Below are 15766 nucleotides of genomic sequence, written 5' to 3'. Positions count from 1 at the left end.
CCGGCCTACCTCTATTATATAAGTATGAAATTTGTTTGATACACAAAACTATCCCTTCTGTAGATTAAACTTAGTGGTTGAAACGTTTATAAACTTAACTTAATAAACCAACCAATCAAAATTTAATAAAATTCGCAAAAGTTGTTAACCTGATGAATTAGAAACACAATTATAAAACTTTGGGGACAAGTGAAATAAACAGTCCAATTTCCCCTCCCTCTCTGAATTATACCAGAGTGTACCAAAAGTCTAATAATAACTAGGGAGGCAGAGCACAATGGGCTGTTAATTACACTAGTCCCCGAAGTTTAAAAAACTTTTTCATTTGTTTGCTCAACAACTTTTTAGATTGTTTGAAATTTTAATTCGTTTAATAAGACGGTCTAAACACCTATTGTAATCAACAGAAAGGGTAAGTTTGTGTATTATCATGGGGTATTTATCAGCCATTGTCTTCTCTATCTAGATCCCTGTACCCAAAGTTATTCAAAGTTATTCAAGAATCTAAAGGGATAAGACAATGTCTAAAAAATTGATGTACATCCCCAATAATGATGCAAAAAATTATTCCTTCTGTAGTTTAAAACTAGAAGTTGAAACTTTTAAACACTCAACTTAATAAATCAACCAAATAAAATTTACTGAATTTCCCCAATGTTTTAACCCAAATGTAAGAAAACACCGTTATAACACTTTAGGGACTAATTTAATAAACAGCTCAATGTCCCCTCCCTCCCTGAACTATACAAGAGTGTATAACTAGGGAGGGAGGGGACATTGGGCTGTTTAATACACTAGTCCCGGAAGATTTATAATAACATTTTTTTTATTTCTTGGCTCAACAACTTTGGAGACTTTTATTGAATTTTAATTGGTTGGTTCATTAGGTTTAGTGATCAAATGTTTCAACCACTATGTAATCAACAAAAAAGGGTCAGATTGTGTATCATCATGGGATATACAAATAAATTTATCAGCCATTGTCTTATCCCTCTAGATCCCTGTACCCAAAGTCTTATAATACTTGAACACTTTCATTTTTATTACAAATCAAGAAATAACATGTTACTGAGGGATCTAAGGGATGAGACTATTACTAATGAATGGATGTACATCCCCATTAATAATGCACAAAATTAACCCTTCTGTAGATGAAAATTAGTGGTAGAAACGATTGAACACTCAAATTAATAAACCAATCCATCAAAATTTATTGAAAGTCCCCAAAGTTATTAAGTCAATGAATAAGAAAAGGTTATTTTCAAACTTTTGGGACTAGTGTATTAAACCGCCTATTTTGTCCCATCTATTTCTGATACTTATTAAATGCAAATCTTTTCTATAATATGAGTCTGAATGAACTCCGTAAAGGTTAGCTCTTTTATTTAATCTAAGCAAGTTGAAATTTTTTGATTGAAAACTGTCTTAACCTCTTTTCGAGGAAGCTTTGTGTTTATCAAGTTCGAAATTAAATTCCTTATCATTAACCAAAAACAAAGCGCAAATGTCGTCTTTTAGGGCTTTCCTTTCATAATGTGGCGCGGCATAGAGTGGTTGTTTATTTTGGATGCGCACGTTCTTTACTTTTGAATGAGATATGAGAGTGTGAAGATTTCGGAGAACAAAATTGGGCCTATCATTGGTCTCATTGTGTGTGAACGACCCTAGTATATCAGGGATTTGAAACCATAAGAGCTTCAGGTAGAATTTGTTATTTTTATTAAGAAGTATGGTGTATAGGACGATTATATGTAGTTTTAAAAAAAGGCTTTAGCCAGCTAAGCATAAAACTTAATTATGATTAATATATGTTTTAGTAATTTTTATGTGCCTTATTGTTGCATTTAACAATGTTTGATTAAACCAAATAATTTTCCTTTAAAGCCAAAGTTTCCAAAGATTTTTTACCGTAGAGAAAAATGATTTTTAAAAAGCAAATAAGATTACGTGGTTATAAATAACTGGAATTATGAACTAATTGATATTGTAATTTCAGGTCTTTGAAATAATTTCATCAATAAATCTATATTCAAACCTGCTGTTGAAACTTGATGGTTCCTGGTATTGGGGGTTTGTATGTTCGCCAACTGATCTCGTGAACTTCCCGCTAATTCGGAAGTCAAGCTCAACCAAAGTGTCATGGTTGAGACAATTTCAAAGGACTTGAAGTTTAGGCGTTAGCAAATTTCAAAGTCTCAAAGTTTGATGGAGCTGCACAAGCGAATTTCAAATGAATGGAGTTTGAAGGAGCTGCACAAGCGAATTTCAAGTAACATGATGGTTGAAGGCGCTGCACAAGCAATTTCAAATGGTTCTGAAGAATAGGCATTAGCATTCTTCAAAGAATCTGAAGAATAGGCGTTAGCATTCTTCAATAAATCAATAGCATATAGTGTATTGATGAAAAAAAAAACATTGACAATTTTTCTGTGAAATAATTACCTAGTGAATCAATATGGTGCTCACTAAAAAGCAGAAAATTGAGCGAGCTATCGCTATTGGCAATGAAAGGCTAGAGGTGTTTGACGAACAGATAAAAGTGTTTTATGAAAATCTAAAAGCCTGCCAAAGTTTTAGTTCATGTGAAAATGTGAATTTAAAATCAATTCGTGACATTTTTAGTGAGGTCAAGGACCAATCTGACCTAATAAAAAGTCTAAAACCTGCCGTGGATACTAGTGAGCTGCGCGAGTTCAAGCGTGATTTGGATGAAGCTAGTGAGCAGAAAACTGTTGCAGATAAAGTTTATGCGTCGTTGGAGCAGTGTACAAAAATTCTGTACTGGCTTGACAATGATTCAGACGACGCGAGGTCAAGCACTGTCGCCAGGAACCTCGACGTCATTGAGAAGGTGAAGATGGACATGGGAGTGCTTAAAATTTCCATGGAGTTGCGCCAAGAAGTACGTGATATGTACCGAAGGCTTAGAGAGATGGAACGTCGTTCATCTAATTTGGATGAGAGTGGGACACCTGCCATTCTCTCCAGAAGTATGTCTGCCGTGGATATTCGGAGTTCCAACCCGCAGTATGGGCGCTGGGACAACAGTTTGTTGCCGTCGTTCGACGGTACTGACACGGATTACCCAAACTTTAAACAGGTCTTTAAGGATCTATGCTCTGGTTATGGATTTGCTGACCAGAGGTTAAGTCTGATGTTGTGTATGGAGAAGGTGATAACCAACCCGGAACTACGCAAGCAAGTGTCAGCGATTAGAGATCATAATGAACAATGGGCGTTTCTTGATCAGATGTTTTTATCAAACACTCGCCGGTTCATGAGGATTTTAACTAAGTTGAACAAGATGAAACCTGTGGATAAACCTGTGGACGTGGTTAGCGCAATTGCTACCTTCAAGAGCATGATGCAGGAGGTAGAAGCCATCGTTGGTTCTGCAGCTAAGGATTACAATCACCTAACTCTTATTCATATTTTTAAAGACAAGTGCCCTGAAAATTTGAGAGACAAAATTATGATGGAGCTAGGTAGCATGAACCAACCAAACATCCAGAAGATTGTAGAACTGCTGGAGAGGACCAGGGGTGCCATGTTGGCCGGTGATATGTCCTATGACAATGGCGCCGGCAAGAGAAATCGTGATAGAGCTGCCGCCGCGCAAGTGTCTGGCCGCAGTGACAATGAGAATGGAAAGGCTGGAAAGGACAAGGCTTCCAAGTGGAACAGTGCATGTCCTGTTGAAAATTGCGAGGATAAACATCCTATTTTCCGTTGTCCCACATTTAAGAAGATGGATGTTGTTGACCGAAAAAAAGTTGTCCAGCAGAATAAGTTGTGTGAACTCTGCTTGTGTGACGGTCATACTGCTGACAATTGTAATAAATCGGATAAGCTTGGTGTCTGTGGCACCAATAATTGCGACGGTTATCATAGTCGTATGTTGCATGAGGCTAGTGCTAGTGTGAATACAGTCTACAAATCAAGTTCTGCGCCTAGCACCTGTACCTTCCTGCTGCAAATAGTTCCAGTTGTAGCACCTGGCGGCGGCGCCTGCCATGCCGCCGTCATGTTTGATTCGGGTTCAAGTCTACCACTTATATCTGAGAAGATGTCCCACAAGTTGAAGCTGAAATCTACCGGCAGATATACAAACATTTCTGTTGCTGACGGTAGTGAATCATCCTGCCGCAATGTGGTGTTCTATCTGAAGGACAGGGATGGTAACTTGAGAGAATTTGAGGCAGCTGTTATGCCTAACCTCGGAGGTGGCAACGAGATGCGCTCGGTCCATCCGGAAACCGCCGCCAAAATATTTAAGATGCCGCCAGAAAGATTTACATATATTATTGGAGGCTTAGATATCATCATTGGAAATACACATCCTGACGTGTTTCCATCAACCTACCAGAAAGTGGGCCAGTCTATGTTGTGGCGAACCATTTTTGGTAGTGGTTTTATCTGTACAAGTGCTGACTATGGAGCTGGTCAGCAGAAATCTGCATATAAAGCTGCCGTAGCGGTGGATAATGAACCGGTTGGTACTGCCGTAGCTGTTGATAATGAGCCGGTTGGTACTGCCGTAGCTGTTGATAATGAGCCGGTTGGTACTGCCGTAGCTGTTGATAATGAGCCGGCTGGGTCTGCCGTAGCTGCTATTGATAATGATGTTAGTTGTGCTGCAGTTATTCCTGATGATATTGGTAACGATACTGTAGCCGTTGAGAATATTGTTACGGCGGGTATTGAGCCGCTGAATGATTCGGTTCCAGCCGGACAAGAGCCGACGGGAGTTTCGGTTCCGGCTGGACAAGAGCCGATCAGAGTTTTGGTTCCAGCTGGACAAGAGCCGACGGGAGTTTCGGTTCCAGCTGGGCAAGAGCCAATAAGAAATTCGGTTCTGGCCGGACAAGAGCCGACGGGAGTTTCGGTTCCGGCCGGACAAAAACCGGTAGATGATTCTAAATTTTATGACAGTCACACTTTTATTACTTGCCCTGGTGCTATCATGAATCAAGAATCAACTTGGCTGCTGCCAACCTTGCCGCCCGACACAGGGTAAGAAGCCTGCAAATAGCGGGTGGAAATATGGCGGGTGTTGCCGCCAGAAAGTCATTGAAAAATTTCAAACCACACATATCTAATCTACAACATAAACTATTTATGTGAAAATGATCTTTAAAGAAAAAATATTACAAGTTATATATTAAGCTTGTGAAGGGAACCTAAAAAGGTTCTGCAAAGAATAAGTATTCATTATTCAACTAATTTTATTGTTCATATTTAAGCATCCTAAATGTTCCCTCCTTCCATCCAAATCCGATTACAATTCCAACTGGTCCTGCCCACCCTGCATCTCTGCCTCAACAACTCCCTTTTCACCTATCTCCCCCCAACCACCAACACCCCCATCCAAACCCCGCGGTCCTAAATTCCCATGTACAGTCTGTTCCTTAGGTGTTACAAAATCCACTGGCTCCTTCCAATGTAACTCCTGCCTCCAATGGATCCACCCTAAATGCTCCCTCCTCCCATCTGCCACCCACTACTCCCCTTTCTGGTTCTGCCCTTCCTGCTCCCCCCCAACCTCACCCCCTCCCTCTCCTAACTTATCTCCCCCTACACCCCTCCCATCACCTAGCTCCCCGTCCACCCCTCCTTCCCCTGCAGCTCCTCCTTCACCCCCGCCCCCTCCTCCACCCACCCCTGCCCCCCGAAAACCTCCTGGTAAACCTTTTGTCCTTCAATTCAATTGTAATGGCCTCCTTACCACCCAAGATGAACTCCACAACCTTATTTCTACCCATAACATCCCCATCACCTGCCTCCAAGAAACCAAACTCTCCAACAAATCCAATCCCAAACCCCTCCCTGGCTATAACTTTCTCAGGAAGGATCGTCAAGACCGACCTGGTGGAGGAATAGCCTTCCTTATTGCCGATGACATCCCCTTCACCCACCTTGACCTCAATCACCTTTCCAATGGCCCCCTTGAGATCGATGGTATCCAAATTTCCCGCAATGGCTCTCCTACACAAATCATCAACCTTTACCTTCCTCCACATTCTTCCTGTCCCCCCCAATACACCCCTGACTTTAACCTCCTCTTTGACAACCCAAATGACCTTATCCTAGTCAGTGATTTCAATGCCCACAACCCTGCCTGGAACTCCATCACCCTTGACCAATCTGCCATGAATCGTGGGGAGGCTCTGCTGGAAGCTCTCAATGAGAGCAGCCTCTGCCTCCTCAACGAGGACTCCCCCACCCGCCTCCCCCCCAACGGCCAACCCACCTCCCCCGACCTTTCCCTTTGCTCTGCCCACCTTGCCCTTGACTTTTCCTGGCACACCCTCACCACCCTCCGTTCTGATCATCTCCCCATCCTCCTCTCCCTTCCTGAAATCAACAGAAACCCCCGCCCTGTCAAAACTTTCCACAACTTCCGTAAAGCAGATTGGGACACCTTCACCCTTGAAACTGAAACCCTCTTTGAAGATCTTCCTGAACCCTCCTCCTGCTCCCAAGGTGAAGCCACCTTCCGCCAAATCCTCCAAACTGCCTCCAAACACACAGTCCCTGCCGGCTTCATCAAAAACTCCAATCCCTCCCTCCCCCAGTCTGCTAAGCCCCTTATCCAGCAAAGAGACTCCTTAAGAGAAATTAACCCCCATGATCCTCAAATCCAAATCCTCAATGAACAAATTTCCTCAATAGTAAACCAACACTCCAACAAAAAATGGCAAGAAACCCTTTCCAAATCCGACCATAGAACCAACCCTTCCAAATTCTGGTCCCTCCTCAAATCCCTTTCTGGCAAAAACAATTCCCCTCCTTCCAACCAACCCATTTCCTTCAACAACAAAGTTCACACCTCCCACGCCCACATTGCTGAATCCTTCACCAAACAATTCACCTCTGTCTCCCGCCACACCTCCAACCCTTTCTCCAGAAAAATTATCCGCAAAATTAGACACCGCCACCGCCTCAACAGAGATTTCCAACCTTTCACACCTGCCCTTGTCCTTGAAGCTATTAAAAATTCCTCAAATTCATCTGCACTTGGCCCTGATCACCTCAACATCCTCCACCTCAAACACCTTGGTCCAAATGGCATCTCCTACCTTACCAAACTCTTCAACCTCTCCATTTCCGCTGCTAATATCCCTGCCATTTGGAAGCTCTCCAAAATTATTGCCCTCCTCAAACCTGGTAAACCCCCTGACCTTTCCACCTCCTACCGCCCAATCTCCCTCCTCTGTCCTGCAGCTAAAGTCCTTGAACGCCTCCTTCTCCCATACCTTAAACAATCCCTCTCCACCCATCCCTCTCAACATGGCTTCAAACCCCTCCACTCCACCACATCCTCACTCCTTAATCTTTCCACCTCCATTGCTAACGGTTTCAACCAAAACCTCCCCCCCAGCCGCACAACCGTAGCCTCCATTGACCTTTCCAAAGCCTTCGACTGCATCCCAATCCATCTCCTTCTCCAAAAAATCTCCTCTTCAAACCTCCATCCAAACATCATCAGATGGCTGTCCTGCTACCTGCGTGGCAGAATGGCCTTCTGCTCCTACCAAAATACCAACTCCTCCCCCAGAATTGTCCACACTGGTGTCCCCCAAGGCTCTGTTATTTCCCCCGTCCTTTTCAACTTCTACATAGCAGATGCCCCCCACATCCCCCCTGCCACCACCTCCTCCTATGCCGACGACCTCAACTCCTTCCACTCCTCTCCTGACATCCCCCAGTCAGTTGAATCCATCAACTCCCACCTCTCCTCAATCGCTGACTGGGCCTCCACCAATGGCCTCTCCATCGCCCCCAACAAATCCACTGTCACCCTTTTCACTCCTGACCGTAAGCACCAATCCAACCTCCATCCTCAAGTCCAAATTAACGGCTCCATCCTCCCCCTTGAGAAAACCCCTAAGATCCTTGGAGTTACCTTTGACACCTTTTTCAATTTCAGTTCCCATGTCTCCACCATTTCCTCTAAAATTTCCTCCCGCCTCAGAATCCTTAAATGTCTGGCTGGCACCAAATGGGGCCACCAGAAGGAGACCCTCCTCACCACTTACAACACCCTCCTCCGCCCCATCACCACCTATGCCTGTCCTGTCTGGTTTCCTAACACCTCCAAAAACAACATTGACAAACTCCAAGTCCTCCAAAACCAAGCCCTCCGCATCTGTACTGGTTCCACCAAAAAATCCCCCATTAGCCACCTCCACCAAGAAACTAAAATCCTACCAGTACGGAACCACCTCTCCCTTTTATGCTCCCAGTACCTGGCCTCCTCCCTCCGTCCTTCCCACCCATCCTTCCCCAATGTCACAACCCCTCCTGGTCCTAGATCCAAGAAATCCACCCTCCAATCCATGTTCCTCCCGAATCTCCAACCTTTTCTCACCCCTGACAACACTCTCCTCCCTGCAAATTACAAATCCACCATCTCCCGACTCCACACCTCTGCAGTTACCCAAGCCATCAACTCCTACCCCCCTAATCCTGTCCTTAATCATGCCCCTCCCAACATCAACCCCTCTGAGATCCAACTTCCTAGGCACTACAGAACCATCCTCTCCCAATTAAGATCCAATTATTGTCCTAAGCTCCAAAGTTACCTGCATTCCATCAACGCTTCTCTTTCACCCAACTGCCCATCCTGCCCCAACAATCCTACCCCTGAAACAGTCCAACACCTCTTTTCCTGCCCTAATAACCCCACCAACCTAAATCCCATTGACCTCTGGCAAAATCCCACCCTCGTAGCTGCCTTCCTATCATCACACCCCAGTTTCACCAGCCTCCCTCCTCTTCAACGCCCCCCTCCAGAGCCCCCTCCATAAGCCTCCCCTCCCCCACCTACTGATGACAACCTGGACACGAATATGGACTATGAGCAGCCAATACAACAACAACAAGCACAAAAATTCTACAAAATTGTTTAGACTTTTAAAGCAGATTTTAAAAGAATTTGTTTCTTTAAGTATGATTTTGAAAAGCAAAAGTCTGTGTGTATTAACTACCAAATGATTTTGCAGATTTTTTTTAGATTGAGAAAAATAGATTTAAAGAATTATTTTTCGAGGTATTTTTTTTCATGGTTCACGTTTGCTTAAAAAAATGTTATTTCTCAGATTCTCGTATGAGATAATGCATTAAAGTAAAGAACACAACATGTAAAATTATTATGATAATGTTCAAAATATTTCTTATTATTATTTTAAAAAGATTATCGCAAAAAATCAAGATATTTGTTTTAATTTGTAAGCAAATAAAGTTTTTCTTTCACTCCGGAGGCAAGGATTCCTAATAATCCACGCGTAAAGATTTTCTTCATTCCGAGAGCAGAGATTCGTAGTAATATATGTACCTAGCGATTTCGGACAGGGCAATTTTAAACCTTGAGAAAGTATTTTATAGCAATTATTTCCTAGGTACATATATTTTCGTTCATGTTTAAAAATGTAAACTCTATTTTCTATGAGATAAGCATTTATAATAATGAACACGATGTATGATATTATTAAGATATTGATTATTATTTATATGAATATCACAGAATTAATTTAAGATAAACTATGCATATTTTAAATTAACCTTTCCTTCATTTTTATCGCAGATATTAAAATAAAAGCGGTTATAAAAAAATTATGGTTAATAATTGATTCTTATTTTATGAAAACTAAGAACATTTTTTTTTAGTAAAAAGCTACATTTTCATATGCCTATTTTTATGCCTAAAATAAGAATCAAATGAAATGCGATAAAATTTTATTCTATTTCATATGCTCAAATTTAATTTTATTGAGTTTAATTTCTTTTCAAAAGTACAATTCATTATAAAACTTACCTGAAAAGTTTAACAAAAAGGAATAAATGTGTCGAGGTTGCGTGATTCGATATTTATTCTAAGAAAAAATCAAGTATTTTTTTTAGCAGATTTTTTTTAAAATTATATATGAATTTCAATCAAGTAAAACATTTTTATTCAGATCAAGGAATGATTGAAAATTCATATTTAAAGTTTTTTTTTACAAAGAAAAATTGGTATTTTTTTCATAATTTCAATGAAAATTCTAACGAAGATATTATTATTTTGCTATTCTTTAAGTATTAAAAAGTTTTATTGTTGATTAAGATATTACAGTTCTTATTCATTAGGTTTGAAAAACTTTCTGCCCAAGGATTTTGAAAAATTTTTTCTTACTACTCTTTTTGATGCTTAACAAATTTAGTTTTAAGTACCTATAAATCTTAATTTTCTTGTCTAAGATTTATTTCGTTTTATTTTTACCATTATTTGTTTACATTTACATTTCAACCTGATTTCGTAGGTACTTATTGATTTATTAATAATGATTTATTACCTATTGATTATGAAATGATTATTATTTAGTATAGTTGTTATATTACAACATCATGATTAATAGGATTATCTATTTTAGGATTTGTGTATGTGATCTTGTGATTGTCATGTGCACGGAATGTTGTATGGTACAAACCAATCCCCATCCTTCTATCCTAAAATGTGAGGTATTATGAGTCCTAGTGAGGAGTATAATATTGTGTATGCATTTCACGGGGTTTCATTTAGTTAGGAGCAAAATTGTCACGTTTTCGGGATGTGGCCATTCTCATGTGATTATGGTGAGTTGAGTTTAGTGAGAAATGTTGCTAGTGCTCAGCGCAAAAAAACCTTGAATCTCGTTAAGGAAGTTAATTTGACTTTCAAACGGGGGGTGTGTCTTAACCTCTTTTCGAGGAAGCTTTGTGTTTATCAAGTTCGAAATTAAATTCCTTATCATTAACCAAAAACAAAGCGCAAATGTCGTCTTTTAGGGCTTTCCTTTCATAATGTGGCGCGGCATAGAGTGGTTGTTTATTTTGGATGCGCACGTTCTTTACTTTTGAATGAGATATGAGAGTGTGAAGATTTCGGAGAACAAAATTGGGCCTATCATTGGTCTCATTGTGTGTGAACGACCCTAGTATATCAGGGATTTGAAACCATAAGAGCTTCAGGTAGAATTTGTTATTTTTATTAAGAAGTATGGTGTATAGGACGATTATATGTAGTTTTAAAAAAAGGCTTTAGCCAGCTAAGCATAAAACTTAATTATGATTAATATATGTTTTAGTAATTTTTATGTGCCTTATTGTTGCATTTAACAATGTTTGATTAAACCAAATAATTTTCCTTTAAAGCCAAAGTTTCCAAAGATTTTTTACCGTAGAGAAAAATGATTTTTAAAAAGCAAATAAGATTACGTGGTTATAAATAACTGGAATTATGAACTAATTGATATTGTAATTTCAGGTCTTTGAAATAATTTCATCAATAAATCTATATTCAAACCTGCTGTTGAAACTTGATGGTTCCTGGTATTGGGGGTTTGTATGTTCGCCAACTGATCTCGTGAACTTCCCGCTAATTCGGAAGTCAAGCTCAACCAAAGTGTCATGGTTGAGACAAAAACTTTGGTTGATGATTCCTGTAACTATAAGGGTTTAGAAAGTGTAGCAACTCTGCAATCGGTACTTCTGCTTTATAGCTTTCGTTTTTGATACATTGAAGACGTAAGTTTAATGGAAATTATTGCCAGTTTCCCAAGTGCCAAGTCGAGCACATACCCCCCCTCACCCCCATCTCCCGACCTGTTTCTTAATTATATAAGGTCTGGTTTGGATAGTTTATATTGGGTACCAGGGACCCTTGCAAGTTAATATAAGGAGGGAGCGGTTATCAGGGATCAAAAGACACTTTGAGGGAAAGCACCGAACATCTTTTATAAGCTAAGACAGTTCTTTCCATTAGGTCAGTACAAAATTAACAGAGATAAACAATGAATAATGACACATAAAAAGATAATGTTAAAAATTATATAAGTTTCACAAGAAGAGCTTCTCCATAGTACTTTTTAGCAGTAACGCTTCTAAAGGACTCTTGGGCACCTTAGAGAAGGGTCGATCCTCTAATCTTTATCTAAGTGGTAATAACTGAAACATTCCCTGGATCTATCAGAAACTTTACTGTAAAGAAGAAACAATTGCATACATATATATTGGCTGGATACCGGATATCCGGTTGATTTCTAATGACAGATAATCGTTAAATGGCAAATTACCGGATATCTGGCCGAATAAAAGAACATCGGCCGAATAACCGGATAACTGGCCGGATTACCGGATATCCGGCCAAATAACCGGATACCCAGCCAAATAACCGAATATCCGGCCAAATAACATATATTTGCCGGATATCCGGCATTATAAATCAGCCAGATATCCAGTATCCGTCCAAAAAAGTATCCGGTCCAACCCTATTATATATGTATGCAATTTGACAATTTTGTATTTGGAATATTACTTGCTACACCTTCATATGTTATAATTGAGACTGCCCCCATTTTTTTTGGTAAATTTCAGGTATATATCAACACACTTGAATTGAAATTTTGTAAAAATCTTTAAAATTGGGATGGTACAAAAGCCCAAAAAAAACCATAAAAACAGGATTTTTTGCAGATTTTAAAAACTTTGCAGTGCTTGTACCGTCGCATTTTTTGCATTACAGAAAAAATATTTTGCATGGGTCATTTCTATGCATAAATCAACCATATTTTGGCTGGGGGCAAAAATTTTAACAACATTTTTCAAATCCGGGACGGGGTAATCCCCATTGATGATAGAATAAATTATCCCTTCTGTGGATTACAATTAAGAGTTGATATTTTTGGAAACTCAACTTAATGATCCAACCAATCATAATTTAATAGAAGTCCCCAAGGTTATTATAACAAAACGTTATTATAAAACTTTGGAGACTAGTGTAATAAACTGCCCAATGTCCCCTCCCTCCCTATCCTATGATTTTAATATCTTGGGCAATTTCTACAAACAACTTTAATCTGTAATTACCTTTATCTACTATATCACTAAGCCAGAGATACATAGTCAGGTAGATTCCATTGATGTCAATGAAATCAAGGATGATGATTATTGCAACAGAAATGATGATCAAGATCTTGAAGATAAGATCTGGATGGTTGATGATGTGCATTACATATCCTAATGTAACATATTTCAATGTTTACTCATTAATGTTGATAGAAGTAATAGAAAATATAAACAAGGATGACAACAACATCCATAAAAGCGAAGCACTGAAATTGTAGGACGAACGAACATTAACACTTGAAGTGTGTTTGAGCTGTGTTCTGAATAAGCACAATATAGATATATAAGTTTGAACTGATTCTGAAGTAAAGAGAGGGGTAGGTTTCTGGTAGAATCCGTAAAGGTGTGTGTTTTAAGGCTTAAAATAGTAGTAAAACGATAATATTTACTGAATATGTGTATTTTTTATTGAAAAGAACTATACCTAGACAAAATTTTTTTTTTTAAAGTTAGCATAAATTTTTATCGTTCGACTACTGTTTTTAACTTACATAACCTTTACGGATTCTACCAGAAACCTACCCCTCTCTTTGTTGGAAAGCTGCCTAATTATAGGATACTTGCATTTTAGGACCTTATTATAGAGAATCTTTGCTTATAAGATTGTACTAGAAATCAGAATTCCAAAAATCAAATGTAAAGGATAATCATATGACAAAAAAATTGCCAAATAAAGTAAAATAATAAGAATGTTTTAAATGGACTTACCAACTTTCTGGTAATGATTATAGAGTTGCTATTCTTTTTTAATTAAAGTAACTGTTATAGGAATAAGCATGCAAAGTTTGAAAATAATAGGAAATTTCTAATATGTCTAAATTAACAAAAAGAGTTAATTGTTATGTACGGACAGAATGACCCTAATTATAGAACAGCTTTGGTTTTAAAAGAAAGAAACTACTCTATAAATTGTTACAGTAGTATTCCTTGCTTATCTTTAGGTATATCATTTAAATCTTTTTTTTATAAAGTTATCTAATTTTAGCTTTGAAATAAAGGTTTTTTGAAATATGTTTCCTGCAGCAAAAACCCAGTAGCTAAGTATGAAAACAGTGTGGTTGCTGCCGTTTAGCAAAACTTCTCTCCATGTTATCTATAATATGTTATACATTTGGTCATAATTGAGAACAGTTTGACTTAATAAGCGCATTTGACTAAACGGTTACACACAACTTTACAATTAATATGCAAAAAAAATTTATCCCCTTTATCAATTTGGAATAAACAATATCTTTTAAACTAGTAATTTGTAAATCCCTTCACAGTTTAAATAAATGTAACATATTTTATATTATAAAGAACAAAAAAAAGTGACAAGTTTAGATATAAGGTACACATTTTGAAGAAAGAAAAAATATGTAAGTTTCTATGATTCAAATTTGCTTAATTGGCAAGAAGTTTTAATTTTTTTTCTAAATAAAAAAATAATACCTTGTACTTGATATCCAGTGCAATTGGACCAATCTTTTTTGCTGCCCTGGCAAGCACAACTTGAAACATCATGGATGAATCAACAGCCAGCCAATAAAACATAATCTTTATGATCTCAATGATGCCAATGGACTTAAAATCATAGTAAATCCAAACGCCATAAAAGTTAAATGAGCACAGAGCCAGCTTCAGCATGGCCATCATCATGTACTTGATGCTCAATATGTGAGATGTTACCTCGCCAGACATTGTGTCTGTCACGGGTAAAATACCCAGCCTCACAATTAATTTGATCCAGTTCATTGTGAGTGTTGTGCCCGACTAAAGTTAATTGGTATGCACGAGGCCAATATGAATAATAATAAATGATCCCCAATTATTTGGGTAGGTAAGCTATTACATACGGAAAGATAGCAAACAAACTGTCGTCTGATGTGGAAAGGTATTAATTTTCACTTTATTATGGACATTTTTATTAATATTATATTTATGTAACACCCATATTTTTAAGGAAATGATAATAAATGTTCAAATAAATCACTTTCTGATAATTACAATTTTCAAGAATTTATCAATTTTACATATCATTAATATTCATTATATGTAATTAAATAGAAATAATTTTTTATACTTAATGAAAAATGAATTGTCCACCCCTGTATTTTTGTAGAAATTGATAAATGATATGTTTACTCTAGAACAATCAAATCAACATTGAAAAGTATTCAAGAAATTTAATTAAAAAAATTTACACTGCTTTCATATTATTTGTATCTCTAAAACCTACCTGATTTTTCAGTATGTATTAGAACCAGTTTTTATCTAGCTGAAATTAGTTTGATATCGAGCCATGCTGTAATAGATATTTATTGCATTGTATTAAAGAAAGCTCTCAATGGATACAATACATGGTTTTTCAGTATGGTTTAGAACAGGTTCTAATCCAGGGGATATCAAATGGTTTGTAGCCATTCTAGAAAAAAATTTCATATTTTCAGTTCATGTTCAATAGGGTTTGCATATCTATTAATGAAAGAACAGTAATTCCTAATTTCTTAAAGGTTTAAGTTTTTATGAAAACTAATCTTGTTTTATTTTTAACTAGAGTGTTTTTTTTTAGAAAATAAGCTCTTTTTAAAAGCGAAGCTTTTCTATAATTAGGGTTGGTCCGTACGTCTGAGATGGATAGCTTTTTTCGTTGATTTAGGCATGTTAGAATTGTCCTACCGATTTAAAACTTTGCATGGTGATTCCTGTAGTAGTTAGGTACGATTTATAAAACGTAGCAACTCTATAATCATTACCAGAATGTCCGTACGTCCATTTTAAACATGTTGATTTTTTAACTTTTTTAACAACAAGTTTTTATGTGATAATATCATCCGATTGTTCTGATTTTTGGATTATTGAT

General features: G+C 37.9%; 2 protein-coding genes across 13 annotated transcripts in view; one reads left to right on the top strand and one right to left on the bottom strand.

Annotated features, from left to right (window-relative positions):
- LOC145331016 (COX assembly mitochondrial protein 2 homolog) overlaps positions 1–15766 on the top strand; it is a 95519-nt gene that overhangs the window by 51362 nt on the left and 28391 nt on the right. The gene's annotated exons all lie outside the window — the stretch shown is intronic.
- LOC145332386 (uncharacterized) lies at positions 13155–14889 on the bottom strand. The gene is made up of 3 exons (XM_080177386.1): positions 14356–14889; positions 13946–14017; positions 13155–13184 (listed from the first exon to the last, which is right to left on the bottom strand). Exons 1-3 carry the CDS (start codon positions 14656–14658, stop codon positions 13155–13157), a joined length of 405 nt encoding a protein of 134 aa, XP_080033512.1. The 5' UTR covers positions 14659–14889.

This window comes from Acartia tonsa, chromosome 11 (genome assembly GCF_053477335.1).
Source record: "Acartia tonsa isolate MP-2025a chromosome 11, ASM5347733v1, whole genome shotgun sequence".
In the NCBI taxonomy this organism is placed as follows: domain Eukaryota; kingdom Metazoa; phylum Arthropoda; class Copepoda; order Calanoida; family Acartiidae; genus Acartia; species Acartia tonsa.
Note: the sequence above shows the minus strand (reverse complement) of the source record. Positions and strands in the feature narration are given on the sequence as shown.